This window comes from Falco cherrug, chromosome 20 (genome assembly GCF_023634085.1).
Source record: "Falco cherrug isolate bFalChe1 chromosome 20, bFalChe1.pri, whole genome shotgun sequence".
Classification (NCBI taxonomy): domain Eukaryota; kingdom Metazoa; phylum Chordata; class Aves; order Falconiformes; family Falconidae; genus Falco; species Falco cherrug.
The window spans coordinates 2,587,443-2,604,794 of NC_073716.1; the positions used below are offsets into that span (position 1 = coordinate 2,587,443).

General features: G+C 71.5%; 2 protein-coding genes across 2 annotated transcripts; one reads left to right on the forward strand and one right to left on the reverse strand.

Moving 5' to 3' along the window:
- Positions 1-1,875: 1,875 nt before the first annotated feature.
- GRN (granulin precursor) lies at positions 1,876-8,549 on the forward strand. Its single transcript, XM_055697795.1, is given in 14 exon segments — positions 1,876-1,900; positions 2,115-2,218; positions 2,316-2,393; positions 2,496-2,580; positions 2,670-2,773; positions 2,902-3,043; positions 3,148-3,254; positions 5,425-5,528; positions 5,610-5,709; positions 6,298-6,422; positions 6,424-6,523; positions 7,373-7,597; positions 7,987-8,280; positions 8,369-8,549. Coding segments are annotated over 14 exon segments (1,692 nt in total). The 5' UTR covers positions 1,876-1,896; the 3' UTR covers positions 8,489-8,549.
- Positions 8,550-8,646: 97 nt separating this feature from the next.
- FAM171A2 (family with sequence similarity 171 member A2) lies at positions 8,647-17,235 on the reverse strand. The gene is given in 12 exon segments (XM_055697679.1): positions 8,647-8,966; positions 9,398-9,589; positions 9,591-10,123; positions 10,125-10,610; positions 10,612-10,678; positions 11,712-11,838; positions 12,007-12,123; positions 12,248-12,424; positions 12,512-12,670; positions 12,765-12,857; positions 14,378-14,605; positions 17,017-17,235. Coding segments are annotated over 12 exon segments (2,334 nt in total). The 5' UTR covers positions 17,117-17,235; the 3' UTR covers positions 8,647-8,911.
- Between the last annotated feature and the right edge of the window lie 117 nt (positions 17,236-17,352).

Consider the following 17,352-nt stretch of genomic DNA (forward strand, 5'->3'; position numbering starts at 1 on the left):
GGATAGGGGAGGCTGTGGGGGGAGTTTAGGGGGTCTGGAGGGGGAGATGCGACTGAGGGGGTGGGTTGCAGGGGGTTGGGGGGGAGATTTGGGGGGGCTCGGGGGAAGCTGGGGCCATTGAGGGGGGTAGGGGAGGCTGGGGTGGGAGTTTAGGGGGCTAGGGGTGCTTGGCAGAGACAGGGAGTGGCTGGGGGGTGCTGGGATTGGGGGGGGCTTCGCGGGAGGGCGGGGAAGGTTGGGGGCCTTGGGGAGGATGGGGGGTGGGCGCTGATGGAAGGTCGGGGGGTTGCAGGAGGTTGGGGGGGGGGGTGGGCTCCCTCCTCTGGGGGGGGATCTGAGGGGAGGCGCTTGGGGGTGCTGCCTGCCCGGGGAGCAAGGCCCCGAGGAGGCCGCAGGGCTCAGCACCGGCCCGGTGCGCGCCCCCGAGCCCCCCCAGCCGCCCCCCGCCGCGGGGGGGCCGCGGACCGAGGCCCGGGCGACTCATCGCACGCTGCGGTCATGTGGCCCCGCGTCACGTGACCGGGGGCGGGGTAAAGGTAGGGGTGAGGAGGCGGTGCTTCCCGCCCCCTTTCACCGAGTTGGCCAATGGGAGTGGGGCGGGCGGGGCAAGGGACCAATGGGGGGCGGGGGCGGGGCTTGCGGCTGGCCGGCACGGCGACCCTGGCGGTGGGGCCGGGGCAGGACCGGGAGCGGGACCGGGAGCGGGTACGGGCCGGCCGGGGCGCGGGGTGTCCCGGGGGCACCGGCAGGGGAGCCCGAGGGCACGGGGAGGGAACCCCTGGGGGCCCCGGGAGGGGAGACCGGGGGCACTGGGTAGGAACCCCTGGGGGCACTGGGAAGGGATTCGGGGGGCACCGGGAGAGAACCCCCGGGGGCACTGCGGGGGGATCCCGTGGGCCCAGGGAGGCACTGGGAGGGAAGCCCGAGGGGACTGGGGGCACTGGGAGGGACCCTCGATGGCACTGGGGGCACTGGGAGGGACCCCCGAGGGCACTGGGAGGCACTGGAGGGAATCCCGAGGGTACTGGGGGCACTGGGAAGCACTGGGGGGAATCCCGAGGGTACTGGGGGCACTGGGAAGCACTGGAAGGGAGCCCTGAGGCCACTGGGAAGCACTGGGGGGAAACCTGAGGGGACTGGCGTCACTGGGAGGCACTGGAGGGAATCCCGAGGGGATTGGGGGCACTGGGATGGACCCCCGAGGGCACTGGGAGGCACTGGAGGGAATCCTGAGGGGACTGGTGGCACTGGGAGGGGAACCCCGAGGGCACTGGGAAGGAATCCTGAGGGGACTGGGGGCACTGGGAGGGAACCCCGAGGGCACTGGGCTGTGCGTGCCCCTACGATGGCTGTGGGGAGGGCCCAGCCCTACGCCGGGGGTCCCAGTGGCTGGGGGGGGGTGTCCTGGCAGTGGGGGGGTACAGTGAAGTGACATGTAGTGACCCCGAGAGTCAGGGCCCCTCCTGCCCCCAGCACGGGGTCCCCAGGGCGGGTGTCACCCCCCCGGGATGTCCCAGCAGCGTGGGGGCTGGCGAGGCCTGGGCCTGCCTCAGTTTCCCCCCGGGGGGGGGGGGGAACAGCCCCTCCCCCACCCCCGCCATGGGGCGCAGAAGGGCCGTGCCCCCACCGGGGGTGGGGGTGGGGGGGGTGTCACACCACGTGGGGAAAGGGAAGTGAAAGTGACCGTGGAAATGGGTGCAGGTTTGGGGAAGGGTGTCCTGGGGGGGGGGGCGGGGGGAGCAGGGGGTCTGGGGCGGCTCGTAGCACCCATGGGTGCTGACTGGGGGGGCTGCCCACCCCCCCCAGCAGCGGTGCTGGCTTCCTGCCCGCGGGGAGATGTTATCGGGGTGCTGCGGGCGGCGGCTGGGTGCCAGACACCGCAGCGTCTCCGCTGACATGTGTGGGTCCCCTCCCCCAGCACCCTGGGGTGCCCCCCCCCTCCCCCAGCACCCTGGGGGCCCCGGGCAAGGATGGGGGGAGGGGGGTTGGGGTTTTCCCAGCACATGGGCAAAAGGGGAAGCAGGACGGGGCGGGGGGGGGGCTGAGACCTGTCCGCCCACCGCAGTGATTGGGGACACTGAGGCACGGCGGGGCCGGGGGGGTGCTGCCCACAGGTGCCCCCACCACCATGAGGACCCTCCTGCCGCTGTGGCTGGCTCTGGCCAGCGCCGGCGCTTGGCTGCGGTGCCCTGACGGAGAGCCGTGCCCTGCCACCCCGGTGAGTGCCCACGATCACGGAGCGGGGGGTACAAGGGGGGTGCCCCCACCGGTAGGTGACCCCCCCACCCTAACTCCCCCCCCGCCCCCCCGCCCAGGTCCTGCCCGCCAGCAGTGCGGCAATGTGCCAGGACGGCTCGCCCTGCCCCACCAGAGCCGGCTGCCTGCTGCCAGAGGTGAGCCTGCTCGCCGTGCCTCAGTTTCCCCCCTCTCCCTGCCGTTCTGGGGGGAGGGGGGGTGCCCCCCCGCAGCCCTCCCACCCCCTCCTCTCTCCCCAGGCTGTCCCCTGTGCCAGTGGCCACCGCTGCTGTCCCCGCGGGTCCCGCTGCAGTCCCGACGGCGAGTCCTGCATCACGTCCCCAGGTATGAGGGGGCCACGCGTGGTTGGGGGGACACGGTGGGGCCTGGAGGGGGTGTCGGGGGGTGCCTCACCCTGCCCCCACTCTTCACAGCACCTCGCGCTGTCCCCTGTCCCGACGGACAGTCCGAGTGTCCCGATGATGCCACCTGCTGCATGACGGCCACTGGTGCCTGGGGGTGCTGCCCCATGCCCCAGGTATGGGGGGGGACAGATGACACGGGGACAGTGGGGGGGGCGGGGACGGATGATACGGGGATATTGGGGGGGGGGGGGACGACACATCACATGGTCACTGCTGTGACCAGGGAGTCTGGTGCCCTCAGGCCTCGTGCTGCGCCGACAAAGTGCACTGCTGTCCCCATGCCACCATCTGCGACCTGGCCCACGGGCGCTGCCTGTCACCCACCGGTGACACCCCCCTAGGCACCACCTTCCCCGCCTGGAAGCGCCAGCCCCCAGCGCCAGGTAAGGGGCGTCCCTCCCCGGGTGGGGGGTGCCCTCACTGTCCCCACGGAAGGGGCACGGAGGTGGGGAGGGGGCACAGTGACACCGTGTGTGTCCCCCTGCAGTTGCGCTGCGCCAGGTGCTGTGTCCCGACGGCCGCTCGGCGTGTCCTGACGGTGCCACTTGCTGCCAGCTGGCCTCGGGACAGTACGGCTGCTGTCCCCTGCAGAACGTGAGTGCTGGCCTGCACCGGGCACCCCACAGCGTGGGGGCACCCCACGCCGAGCACCCCATGCTGGGCACCCCACAGTGGGTGGGCATCCCGCACTGGGCACCCCACACCAGCCACCCCATGCTGGGCACCCTGCACTGGGCGGGCATCCCACACTGGGCACCCCATGCTGGGCATCCCGCACTGGGCACCCCACACCAGCTGCCCCGCACTGGGTGGGCGCCCCATGCTGGGCACGCCACCGTGGGTGGGCACCCCACACTGGGCAGCCTGTGCCAGGCACCCCTCCCCGTGCACCCCACACCCACCAACCCACACAGCCACCCCACTGCAGACCCCTGCACCAGGCAGCCTGCACCCAGCCCCCCACGCCGGGCACACTGTACTGGCAGCCCATGCTGAGCACCCCATGCTGGGCACCCAGCACCAGACATCCTGCACCGGCTGCCCCGTGCCCGCAGCCCATGCTGAGCACCCCACATCAAGCACCTTCTGCTGAGCACCCCGTGCTGAGCTCCCCGTGCTGGGCACCCTGTGTCACGCACCCTGCACTGGGCAGCCTGTACTGGGCACCCCAGGCCAGGCACCCCATAGTGGGCACCTCCCATTAGCAGCCCACCCTGTTCTTGTCACTGCTGGGACCCCCCGGCTGGGCAGGGGGGTGGCGAGCAGGGGGCAGCAATAGGGGGCAGGGGGAACTGATGGCAGGCGGGGAGGGAGCAGTGGGCAGTGACGGTGGGCAGGGGACGACGGGCAGTGATGGGTAGTGACAGCGGGCAGTGATGGCAGGCAGGGGGTGGCAGGCAGGGTGGGCAGTGATGGTGGGCAGGGGGGGCAGGGGGCAGCGGGCAGTGACTGTGGGCAGGGTGGGCAGGGGTGGCAGGCAGTGTGGGCAGTGACAGCAGGCAGGGTGGGCAGGGGGCAGCGGGCAGTGACGGCAGGCAGGGTGGGCAGCGGGCAGTGACTGTGGGCAGGGTGGGCAGTGACGGCAGGCAGGGTGGGCAGTGACAGCAGGCGGGGTGGGCAGCGGGCAGTGACTGTGGGCAGGGTGGGCAGTGACTGTGGGCAGGGTGGGCAGTGACAGCAGGCGGGGTGGGCAGGGGGGCAGCGGGCAGTGACTGTGGGCAGGGTGGGCAGTGACGGCAGGCAGGGTGGGCAGTGACAGCAGGCGGGGTGGGCAGGGGGGCAGCGGGCAGTGACTGTGGGCAGGGTGGGCAGTGACTGTGGGCAGGGTGGGCAGTGACAGCAGGCGGGGTGGGCAGGGGGCAGCGGGCAGTGACTGTGGGCAGGGTGGGCAGTGACGGCAGGCAGGGTGGGCAGCGGGCAGTGACTGTGGGCAGGGTGGGCAGTGACGGCAGGCAGGGTGGGCAGCGGGCAGTGACTGTGGGCAGGGTGGGCAGTGACGGCAGGCAGGGTGGGCAGTGACAGCAGGCGGGGGTGGGCAGGGGGCAGCGGGCAGTGACTGTGGGCAGGGTGGGCAGTGACGGCAGGCAGGGTGGGCAGTGACAGCAGGCGGGGTGGGCAGGGGGCAGCGGGCAGTGACTGTGGGCAGGGTGGGCAGTGACGGCAGGCAGGGTGGGCAGCGGGCAGTGACTGTGGGCAGGGTGGGCAGTGACAGCAGGCAGGGTGGGCAGCGGGCAGTGACTGTGGGCAGGGTGGGCAGTGACGGCAGGCAGGGTGGGCAGTGACAGCAGGCGGGGTGGGCAGCGGGCAGTGACTGTGGGCAGGGTGGGCAGTGACTGTGGGCAGGGTGGGCAGTGACAGCAGGCGGGGTGGGCAGGGGGCAGCGGGCAGTGACTGTGGGCAGGGTGGGCAGTGACGGCAGGCAGGGTGGGCAGCGGGCAGTGACTGTGGGCAGGGTGGGCAGTGACAGCAGGCAGGGTGGGCAGCGGGCAGTGACTGTGGGCAGGGTGGGCAGTGACGGCAGGCAGGGTGGGCAGGGGGCAGCGGGCAGTGACTGTGGGCAGGGTGGGCAGTGACGGCAGGCAGGGTGGGCAGTGACAGCAGGCGGGGTGGGCAGGGGGCAGCGGGCAGTGACTGTGGGGAGGGTGGGCAGTGATGGCAGGCAGGGTGGGCAGTGACAGCAGGCGGGGTGGGCAGGGGGCAGCGGGCAGTGGCGGCAGGCAGGGCAGTGACAGTGGGCAGGGCAGTGACGGCTGTCCCCGGGCAGGCGGTGTGCTGCGGTGACGGGCAGCACTGCTGCCTGCGACCTGGAGCGCTCCACCTGCACCTCCTCAGCGGGCTGGGCACAGCCCCTGGCAGCCCTGCCCAAAGGTGAGGACCCCCCCCGGGGGGCAGCCACCCCCTGTCCCAGCCCGGAGAGGGGACCCCGGCTCTGACTGTCCCTTTGTCCCCAGCTCGTGAAGTGAAGTGCGACGACGAGACGAGCTGCCCCGACGGGAACACGTGCTGCCGGCTGAGCTTGGGCACCTGGGGGTGCTGCCCGCTGGAGGAGGTATGGGGGGCTGTCCCCCGGGAGGGACAAGGACAGGGGTCCCTTGTGCCCCTTGGGACAGACAGATGTCCCCTGTCCCCTGGGAGGGACAAGGATGGGGGTCCCCTGTGCCCCCCGGGGCAGGCAGGTGCCTCCTGGGTGGGAGGAGGGCTAATGTCCCCTTGTCCCCCAGGAGGGACAAGGCCAGCCCAGGGCTCCCACTGCCTCAATGTCCCATGGGAACGGGATGGGGGTGACATCGGGCCCCTTTGCCGGACCCCCAGTCAGACCCCCTTTCCTAACTGGGATCAGTTTAGAGCTCCAGTAGTGGGAGGCGGAGAAGAGACATGAGGTCACTGGGATGCTCAGGGACCTTCGTGTGCCCCACTGGGTGGGGCCAAGAGCAATGGGGGGGTCCCCATATCCACCCCTCCCCCCCTGCAAAGTGGGGACGGAGCCAGGCTGGGGTGGGGGACAGGGACAAGGGAGGGCAGGAGCAGGCAGGGAGGGGGCACGGTTTGTCCCCTGGGGGCCCCCAGGCATGGAGCTGGGGGTCCCTGGGGGGTGGGGGGCTGGGCTCAGTCCAGACCACCGTTCTTGCCCCCCCAGGCCGTCTGCTGCCCCGACCACGTGCACTGCTGCCCCCAGGGCTACACCTGCGACCCATCGGGCAGCTGCCTGCAGGAGGGGGGGGCCCGCCGGCCCTGGGTGCAGAAGACCCCTGCCCTGTCCCGGGGGGGGGGACGTGAGGTGTGACGACGAGACGAGCTGCCCCGACGGGAACACGTGCTGCCGGCTGAGCTCGGGCGCCTGGGGGTGCTGCCCGCTGGAGCAGGTTTGGGGGGGGTCCAGGGGTGGGACAAGGACTTCCTGGGGTCCCCAGTGGTGTGGGGGGCTGGGGTGGTGCACCCAGGGGAGCGGGGGGCACTGGGCTGGGCTGAGACCAGGGCGTTCTGGGGTGTCCTTGATGGGAGGGACGTGGCTCAAGGGACCGCGGCACCTTGAGCACCGGTCCTGGGGACATGGGGACTTTGAGCAGGGGACTGCCACCCCCTGCCCCCTGGGACAGACCCACCCCTGCCCCGTGGTTTGGGGCAGGTGTCCCTTGTGCCCTGGGTGGGACAGGCCAGTGTCTTCCGTCCCACAGGAGGGACAATGCCAGATGTCCCCTTGCTCCTTGAAGGATGAGGGCAGATGTCCCCTGTCCCCCTGGGAGGGAAGGACAAGGCCAGATGTCCCCGTGCCCCGGGTGGGATGAGGGCTAATGTCCCCTGTCCCCCAGGAGGGACAAGGCCAGGCATAGGGCTCCTGGCCCCCACAATGTCCTGTGGGGATGGGGGTGACACTCTGGGCCCCTTTGTTGGGCCCCCAGTCAGACCCCCTCTGCTAACTGGGACCAGTTTGGAGATCCAGTGACAGGACGTGGTGAAGAGACATGAGGCCACTGGGATGCTCGGGGTCCTTCACCTGTCCCACTGCGGGGGGATGAACATGGGGAGGGTCCTGTATTCCCCCCAAAGTGGGGACGGAGCCAGGCTGGGGTGGGGGACAGGGACAAGGGAGGGCAGGAGCAGGCAGGGAGGGGGCACGGTTTGTCCCCTGGGGGCCCCCAGGCATGGAGCTGGGGGTCCCTGGGGGGGTGGGGGGCTGGGCTCAGTCCAGACCACCGTTCTTGCCCCCCCAGGCCGTCTGCTGCCCCGACCACGTGCACTGCTGCCCCCAGGGCTACACCTGCGACCCATCGGGCAGCTGCCTGCAGGAGGGGGGGGCCCGCCAGCCCTGGGTGCAGAAGACCCCTGCCCTGTCCCGGGGGGGGGACGTGAGGTGTGACGAGAAGACGAGCTGCCCGGATGGGAGCACGTGCTGCCGGCTGAGCTCGGGCGCCTGGGGGTGCTGCCCGCTGGAGCAGGTTTGGGGGGGGGGGGGGAGGGGGTGCTCTGGGGTGGGGGGGCTGTACCAGGGCACAAGGGGTTGGGGATAGAACTGGGGGGGCTGGGGCAGAGCAGGACTCTGCGGTGTGGCCCTTTGGGGGGACAAGCAGGGCTGGGCGAGGGGGTGGGACAGGGATGTGGGACACCCCCACCTCCATCACTGTGCCCCCCCCCCCCCCCCATGGGGGCTCTGTGGGGACAGAGTCTGGCACAGTCCCTGGGGCTGCTGCTGGCCACGAGCAGGGCTGGGGAGGGGGTACGTGTGGTTTGGGGGGGTCAGGGTGGCACCCAGACACCTCAGTCCCCCGTGTACCTGGGTCCCGCATTCAGCCCAGTCTCTTCCCACCCCCCCGGCCCCCCCCCCCAGGCCGTCTGCTGCAGGGACAACCAGCACTGCTGCCCGCGGGGCTACACCTGCAACGTGGCCACCCAGAGCTGCGAGAAGCTGCTGGCACCCACCCTGCTGCTGCGAGCGCCCACCTCCCCATTCCGGACACCTGCACCCCCCGGCCTGGCCCCCCCCCGGCCCCCCGCACTGCTGCGAGCTGCCAGCACCGAGCCAGATGCAGCCGTGCCCTGTGATGCTGCCCGCTCCTGCCGCGGTGGGCAGCGGTGCTGCCGGAGCCGGGGGGGCTCCTGGGGGTGCTGCCCCTTCACCCAGGTTAGTGGAGGGGCACCAGGGTGGGGGGGGTCTGTGTGGCGTCACCCCCCCCCCTCAATCCTTGCCCTCTTCCCCTGTCTCTCTGCAGGGCTCTTGCTGCTCAGACGGCCGTCACTGCTGCCCTGGGGGGTCCCGCTGCACTGGGGGGGGCTGGGGGTGCAGCCCCCAGCGCTGGGACCTACCTGCACCCCGCAGGGTGCTTCTCTGATGTCCCCGGGACCCCCCCCCCCCAGGTACCACCACTCAAATAAAAAGGTTTCTAGGACAAATCGCATCCCCTGGCTCCTTGGGATGGGGGGGGGGGGGGGGCGGGGATGGGGCAGAACTGAGGTGGGAAGCAGAGGCAGAGGGGTTTTTTGTTTGGGGTTTTTTTTTTCTTTTTTTTTTTAATATATTAATGCCATCTAACAACAGGCAGGGCCACGCAGGCAGCGGCTCCCTGCCCAGCCTGGCCGGGGGCAGGCAGGGCCCGGGGCAGGGGGATCCCCGTGCCCCCCCACTGCCAGCCCAGCCCCCGCTGGCCCCTCTTCATCCTCGCCACGTAGAAAACGTTTAGAAACACGATTAAAATCCAAAGCCAAGAGTGGGGGGATGAGGTTGGGGGGGTAGCCCCCCCTCCCCCATACAGCTCCTACGGCAGCTTGGAGGCACCGCTGGCCCGGGGGGCACTACCGGCCCCCCCCGCCCTGCGGGGACACAAGTGGGGACACGCTTCAGGACTTGGGGGGCTGTGGAGGGGCCATGCAGGTCTCAACCGCCACCCCCCACCCCCAAAGGACAGGGAGGTGATTGGCAATGTCAGGGTGGGGGGACAGGGGCAGGACAGGGTGATGGTGGCAGCAGGGTGGTGTGGTGGCCCGATGGCAGGGTCAGGGGAGGGGACAGGACGGTGGCAGCGCGGGACAGTGACGGGACAGGACAGGAGGGTGGCAGGCTGGGATGCTGGTGGCAGGGGAGGGACAGGACGGACAGGGTGATGGCAGGAGAGGACAGGACCGGTGGCAGGCTGGGATGCTGGTGGCAGGAGGGGACAGGACAGGGTGGTGGCAGGATGGGATGCCAGCAGCCGTTCACCCCCCATCCCTCCGCCCCCCCCAGCCCCCCCCACCCCACTCACTTGACATTGAAGACCATCAGCGGCCGCTCCTCCCGCTTCTGCCAGGGGCTCTTACGGTCGCCCCCCTCGTCCCCCCCCTCGGCCGCCTCCGCCAGCGCCTCCTCCTCAGGGCTGGTCAGGGAGTCTCGGGGGGCTTCGCTGGCACTGCTGCGCCCACTGCCCCCCCCCTCGCCGCCCCCCGCTCCCCGCCTCCAGCAAGGGGGCCAGCGAGCTGTCCTCGGGGGAGGCGGTGGGCAGGGGGGGGCGAGTCCCTACGTCCTCCCCCCCACCTCCCGCTCCACGGGGGAGGCGGGGGGGGGGCGCGGGGCCGGACCCCCTCTCGCTGCCCTGCAGGTCGATGTAGGAATGCCGGACCTGGGAGGAACGGCCGTCCAAGGAGACGAACCAAGCTCGGGGTGGGGGGGGCCCCCCCAATTCTAGTAACTGCTGCCCAGCCAGCGCCTGCAGCTCCCCGTTGAGCTGCGCCACCGCCGACCCGTCCAGCAGTACTGGGATGGCCACCGAGCCGCTCACCGGCTGGGGGGCACGAGCCCCCCCCCAGTTTTCCCCTTCCTCAAACGGCTGCCCAGTGGACGGGGGGGGCGGTGGGGCCGCCGTCGCCGCCGTCGAACCGGGTCCCCCCTCGGTTTTGGGGGGACCCTCCGGCTCGCCGGGGGCCAGGCGCATGTAGCGGGCGGGAATGAGGAGGGTGGGCATCACCCCCCGGTAGACATCCTCCGGCCCCCCCACCCCGGTCCAGGGGGCCGCAGAGGAGCAGGGGACCCGGGGGGGCCAGCGAGGGTGGGCGAGGGGGGGGCTCGGGCAGCGGGTGCTCGCTTGGCTGCCCCCCATAACGGGAAAACACGGGGGGGCGAGGGGGGCCGGGGTGGGAAAGAGGGGGTCCCCCGGGGGTGCTCGTCCGGCAGCTGCAGCCCGTCCACCGAGCGGGCAGCCCTGAGGCCGAAGGCTTCGCCGGGGCGCCCATAGTCCTCCGGCGCGGGGGGGGTGCCGGCGGCGGGGGGCCAGGGTGCCGGTGGGGGTCCGGGGGCCGGCACGGAGCTGGGGGGGGGCTGGCGGTTGGAAGAAGTCCGGCCGGGCGGTGGGGAGGTCCCGGGTGGCGGGGGGCAAGCCCGGGGTGGGGAGGTCGGTGTCCCCCCCCAGAGGAGGCCGTCTCCAGGTGGCTGCCACCGCAGAGCAGGTCCAGCTGGGACACCGAGGTGGCCTGGTCCCGCCGGGGCAGCGTCCAGCGGCCCCGGCAGCGGCAGCTTGCGGTGCTGTGCCCGCGGCTTCAGGCACCGCCGCCTGCGGGGACACGGCGCAGCGTCACCCCAGGGTGGCACGCGGGGGCTGGGGGTCCCGCTCCCCCCACAGCCTCCCTCACCTGCTCTAGGGGGTGAGAGGAGGGGGCTCCAGCCTGCTACAGGGGTGATGCTCCCCCCCATAGCCAGCTATAGGGCACCCAGGGGTGCTAGGGAGTGGTGTGTACCCCCATAGCCAGCTATAGGGCACCCAGGGGTGCTAGGGAGCGGTGCCCCCCCCATAGCCAGCTATAGGGCACCCAGGGGTGCTAGGGAGCGGTGCCCCCCCCATAGCCAGCTATAGGGCACCCAGGGGTGCTAGGGAGTGGTGTGTACCCCCATAGCCAGCTATAGGGCACCCAGGGGTGCTAGGGAGCGGTGCCCCCCCCATAGCCAGCTATAGGGCACCCAGGGGTGCTAGGGAGCGGTGCCCCCCCCATAGCCAGCTATAGGGCACCCAGGGGTGCTAGGGAGCGGTGTGTACCCCCATAGCCAGCTATAGGGCACCCAGGGGTGCTAGGGAGTGGTGTGTACCCCCATAGCCAGCTATAGGGCACCCAGGGGTGCTAGGGAGCGGTGCCCCCCCCATAGCCAGCTATAGGGCACCCAGGGGTGCTAGGGAGCGGTGCCCCCCCCATAGCCAGCTATAGGGCACCCAGGGGTGCTAGGGAGCGGTGCCCCCCCATAGCCAGCTATAGGGCACCCAGGGGTGCTAGGGAGTGGTGTGTACCCCCATAGCCAGCTATAGGGCACCCAGGGGTGCTAGGGAGCGGTGCCCCCCCATAGCCAGCTATAGGGCACCCAGGGGTGCTAGGGAGCGGTGTGTACCCCCATAGCCAGCTATAGGGCACCCAGGGGTGCTAGGGAGCGGTGCCCCCCCATAGCCAGCTATAGGGCACCCAGGGGCTCCAGGCAGGCAGTGCCACCCCCCCACACCCCACCCCACCCCCCATACCCAGTTATAGGGTGCCGACGGGGGCCAGGCAGGCACGTGTCCTGTCCCCCCCAGCCGCAGTCGGGCCCCCAGGGGTGCTGACCTGCAGTAGTAGATGAGGAGGCAGAGGAGGATGAGGACGAGCAGGGCCAGCGCGCCCAGGATGGTCAGCAGGAAGATGGTGTGGTAGGTGGTGATGTCCGTCACGCCTGCCGCCATCGCCACCAGCCCTGGGGACAGCGGGGTCAGCCACAGCACGGGACCCCCCCCCAGAGAGCCCCCCAGGGGCTGCACCCACCAGCACCCCATGGGGTGGGTGTCCTCCCCCTCCCACCCCAGGACAGCCACCAAGGGGACAGGGGGACCCAGGCTGGGGGCACCGATGGGTGTCACCCTACCTGTGCTGGGAGAGGGCAGAGCTGCCGCCCAGTATCCCAACTGGGAGGAGACGAAGGTCCAGTAGAGCTGCCGGCCTTCCTTACGGATCAGCCCCGTCCCGTTACGGACCCACAGCCCTGCAGGGAGACACGTCCATCCCCCCGCCACGGGCTGAGACCCCCCAACCTCATCACCCCCACCGCCAGCCCCCCCAGCAGGAGCTGTGCCACCCCTCTGCCACCCCCCTCAACCAGCGCTCACCGCTCTTGGGGTCAAACCTCCAGGCCGGCACGCTGGTGGCCACCACTGGCCCGGCGTCGGGGGCCAAAGGGACGGAGAGATGGACGGGGCCGGCCAGCGGCACCTCCGTCCCGTTGCCGGTGAAGAGATGGACGCTGAGAGCCGCCACGGGTGCCAGCTCCAGCCAGGTGGCATTGGCTGTGGGGATGAGCGACGGGGACATGCGTATGGGGGTGACCTCGTGGCATCCCCCCCCCCCAAGCCCCCCATGGTGTCCCCCCGTACCACTGCCGCCCTGCTCGGCGCCCAGGAAGGCGGGGAAGGCGCGGGCCAGGCTGGGGCCGGTGGCAGCGGTGAGGGACGCGGCGAGCTGGCTGTACGTGGAGCTGCGGGGCAAGCGGGCTGCCCGTCGTGGGAACTGCGCCCACGGCTGCCCACGGGCACCTGGAGGGGGACAAGGTGGGTGGCAGCACCCAGGGGTGACGGTGGTGTCACACACACGTCCCCGTCCCCCCCTACCTCCAGCCGCATCACTCACCTGGGGATCCCAGGAGGATTTGCACCAGGTCCTCGTAGAGGATAAGGGTGGCGGGACGCTCGGGGAGCAGGTAGAGGCTGATGGAGGCGTAGACTGCAAGGGGGGGGGTGATGGGGAGGACCCCGAAATACCCTCCCTGACCCCCCAGGCTGGGGGGGGCTGGGGAGGGTGGGTGCTGATGGGGAGAGGGGGGTGATGGGCCCCGCAGAGCGGGTGGGGAGGGGGAATAGGTCAGCAAGGCGGGGGGGGGGGGGACACATGGAGACAGGGTACACATGGGGACGGGAGGGGACAGGCGGTGGCAGGCAGTGGGGCGGGGGGGGGGGGGTGGCGCCCCGTGCACACCCCCGGCCTGGCACGTCCATGCATGTCCCCAGTCCTTGCACACCCCAAACCCTGCGCGCCTGCTGCACCCACCCTTGCACACCCCCCATCCTTGCACACCCCCATGATCCTTGCACACCCAAATCCTTGCACACCCAGACCCCGCACACCTGCTACACCCCACCCTTGCACAACCCCCCATCCTTGCACACCCCAAACCCTGCGTGCCTGCTGCACCCCATCCTTGCACACCCCCCATCCTTGCACACACCCATATCCTTGCACACCTCCCCATCCCTGCACACCCAAACCCTGCACACCTGCTGCACCCCATCCTTGCAGACACACCCCATCCTTGCACACCCCCCTGATCCTTGCACCCCCCACCCCCCTGATCCTTGCACCCCCCCGCCTCCCAGTCCCTGCGTGCCACCGTGCCCTCGCACCCCCAGAGTCCTGGCACACCCCTGCACAGCCCATGTCCCACACGCACCCCGCTCCTTGCGCACACCCGCATCCCCAGCCTCACCCGCCACATGCACCCCCACCCCTGCACTCCCCATCCTTGCACACCCCCCCGCTGAGCACTGCCACATGGCCCACCCCCCCAAGGAAGGTGACCCCATCGACGCCACCCCGCAATGGCCCTGGGGACAAGGGCTGGCACCCAGCCCAGGGACACCCCCACCCCCCCTGCCCTGGGATGGGGGTACCTTGGGGCCACCAGGACGTGGTTAACTCCTCTCAGAGGGGCCTGAGCCCCCCAAACACCCCTCTGTAAGGGACGCCCCCTTCCCAAAAAGTCTTTGAGGTGCCCAGGAAAGGACTGAGGTCCCAGGAAGGGACTGGGGGTGCCCAGGAAGGTATCAAGGACCCCCAGGAAGGGATTAGAGCCCCCTTAGAGCCATCCCCCTCCCACTAAGGGAGGAATGAGGGACCCCATCAAGGGCTTGGGCCCCTCCATATGGGATCAAGGCCCCCAGTAAGGGACCAGTTCCCCCAGTAAGCCATCAGGAACCCTGTAAGAGATCGGAGTCTCCCACAAGGAGCCAACTCCCACAGTGAAGACCCAGGGCCCCCAGTAAGGGACTGTGCCCCCCCATAAGAGCTCAGAGCCCCCCAGTGAAGAGTGGGGTCCCCCATAAGGGTTCAGACACTCCCAGCAAAGAGCTGGCGTCCCCACCAGGGCTCAGACCCCCCAGTAAAGACTGGGGACCCCCATAAAGGCTCAGAGCCGCCCAGTAAGGCACTGGGTCCCCCATAAGGGCTGGGGGGTCCCAGTCACTCACGCGGCAGCTTGTTGACGCGCCAGGGGACGGAGGCGGTGACGTAGCCGCGGCGGGCAGCGGTGACGAGGACCCAGGTGCCCAGGCGGTAGGGGACGGGCAGGATGCCGGTGCCCTCGTGGTCAGTGATGCCAGCCGCCAGCGAGCTGCGGTTGCCGAAGACGTCCAGGGTGGCCTGGGCCAGCGGGGCCAGCGTCCCACTCTCATACACCTGCACCTTCAGCAGCACCTCTGCGGGGACACAGGTGACACGTGGGCACGGGCACGGGGCACCCCCCATGCCGACAGGTACCCCCCAAGCGTGCCCTGCGGGTGGGATGACGGCACCATCGCAGCCCCATCCCGGTGGGTCATGGCCACCACCCTGGTGGGTCACGAGCATCATCCTGGTGGGCCACAGGCCACCGTCCCAGCAGGTGGTGGGACCCATCCCAGTGGGTCATGGCCACCACCCCTGGTGGGCCACAGGCCACCGTCCCAGCAGGTGGTGGGACCCATCCCAGCGGGGTCACAGCCACCACCCTGGTGGGCCACAGGCCACCATCCCAGCAGGTGGTGGGATCCATCCCAGCGGGGTCACAGCCACCACCCTGGTGGGTCATGGACATCATCCTGGTGGGTCACAGGCCACCATCCCAGCAGGTGGTGGGACCCATCCCAGCGGGTCACGGCCACCACCCTGGTGGGTCATGGCCACCACCGCAGCCAGGTCATAGATGCCACGCTACAGGGCAGCGGGCACCTCGCTGGCAGGTTTGTGGGTACCATCCCAGTACAGCAGTGGGCACCATCCTGGGGGTGGGTGGGTGCTCCCCTTGCACCCACCCTGTGCCCCCCTTGAAGCAGGCGGACGGACGGGGGGGGGGGTTACCACACCAGAGTGCCGTGCCCATGCAGGTGGGTGCACCCAGTCACGTCCCTCCCACGATACCCCCCCCCCCTCCCAAGGCCAGTCAGGGTGCAACCCACAGATGTCACAAGTTCAGGGTGGGGGGTCTGCACGCCCATAAGCCCCACCAGCAGCCCAGGGCCGGGTCTCAGATGCAGTGCAGGGGTGGGCACAGCTCAGGGGGGGACCCCACCGCCGCCCGTGCCCCCGGCCCCCCCCGTGCCGTCACCATCCTGCGCATGAGCCCGCAGCCCTTGGCAGCCGGCCCGGCTCGGCGCCGTCACCCTGGCAACGACCTCCTTCATCCCGCGGCCCCGGGCGCTTTCGGGACCCCGTGTCCCCCCCTCCCAGCAGCATCCTGACCCCCAAAAGCCCCCACCCCGCAGGGCAACCCGACCCCCCACCCCCCAATCTCAGTCCAGATGTTGCCCAGATGTGGCCACGGGCAAGGGGAGGAATTTGCAGCAGCTGCTTCGGCAACATGCTGGGCGGGGGGGGGGGGGGGGGCGGGCATGGGGGGGGTGCGGGGGGGGCGCTGGCGGCGTCCCCCCACATAGCAGGGACAGCCGCACCCGGGGGGCAGGAATGTCCCCGCGGCCACATGCCGGTCACCCCGCAGCTGCCGGGGGACAGCTGGCACCAAGGGCCACCCCCGGTGTCCTCCGGAGGAGGGGGATACAAGGTGCCACCCCCAGGTGGGGGGCATGGCCTCCCCCTCTCTGTCCCCGTGGGTACAAACCCCCCTTCCCCATCACCGAGGGGCCCCCAGGGGGTGGCACAGCCACCGTGAGGCACGCTGGCACCTCACCAGCTCCCAGTGCCTCCCAGTACAGCCCCAGGGTCCCAGGATGGGTGGGCGGTGGGGTGCCAGGCCCCGGGGTGGCTGTGGGACCCAGGCGCCGGGCCCTGCGCCCCCTCCTCGCTGCCACCCCACAGGGACAGGGACAGGGACGGGTGACGGCAGCGGGGAGCTGAGCCAGGGCTGGGACCCCCGAGCCCCCTGCCCCTGCCTCACCCCCCGGTACACCTCGCCCCGGCACAGGGGCGCTGCCAGGAGGGGGAGGGGGCTCGGGGGGCGTCGCGGGAACCCCAAAGCACCGCGCCGCACCCCAAGGCCCACCCTGCCCGCTGGGAGCAGGTGCCTGCAATGGGGTGACCCCTGCACCATGCCCAGGTGCCCCCCCCACCCATTATTCTGCACCCCAGGGTGCTGCTCAGGACCCCAGCGCATACTCCCACCCTCCCGTACTCCCTGGCCTGGGACCCCCACCCATCATGCTGCACCCCCTGGCACTGCCCGGCTCCCCCACCCACCCACCCACCCACCATCGCCACCTCATGGCCTGGGACCCCCACCCACCCTCCTGCCCCACCATGCTCTGCCCAGGACCCCCACCCACCATCACGCACCCCACGGCTGGGGACTCCCACCCTCCCACCCACCCCCCAAGCTTTGCCCAGGACCCCCACCCGCTGGCCCGGGCCCCTCCGCACCTCCTGCACCCCCAGGCGCACCCCAGGGCCCCCGCCCAGCACCCTGACGCCCACCGGTGGCCCGGACCGCCGGGGGGGGGGGGGGGGATGGATGGACAGCCAGCCGGGCGGGGGGGGCAGCCAGCCGGGCGGGGGGCGGCCCCGGGGGGCGCGGAGGGCCCGGCAGGCGGGGGTGGGGGGGCCGGCGGGGCCGGCGGGGGTCGGGGCGGGGCGGGGCGGGGGGCGGGCGCCTCCCCCCGCACACAAAGGCCGCTCTCACCGTGCGCTCCCGGCTCCGCCGCGCCCCGCGCCCGCCGCCCGCCCGCGGCCACCAGCAGCAGCAGCACCGGCAGCGGCGGCAGGAGGCGGCGGGGCCGCATGGTCGCTCCGCGCCGTTACCCCCGCCATGCCCGGCCCGCCCGGCCCGGCCCGCTCCTCCCGCCGCCGCCGCGGGGACCGGGCTCCACCTGCCGGAGCCGCCGGGCACGGCCGCCCCGCCCCGCCCCGGCCCGGCCCCGCCCCCGACCACCGGCCCCGCCCCGGCCACACCCCGCCCCCGGTCCCGCCCCAGCCCCGCCCCCCCGGCCCGCAGCAGCACCCCCACACCGACCCCCCC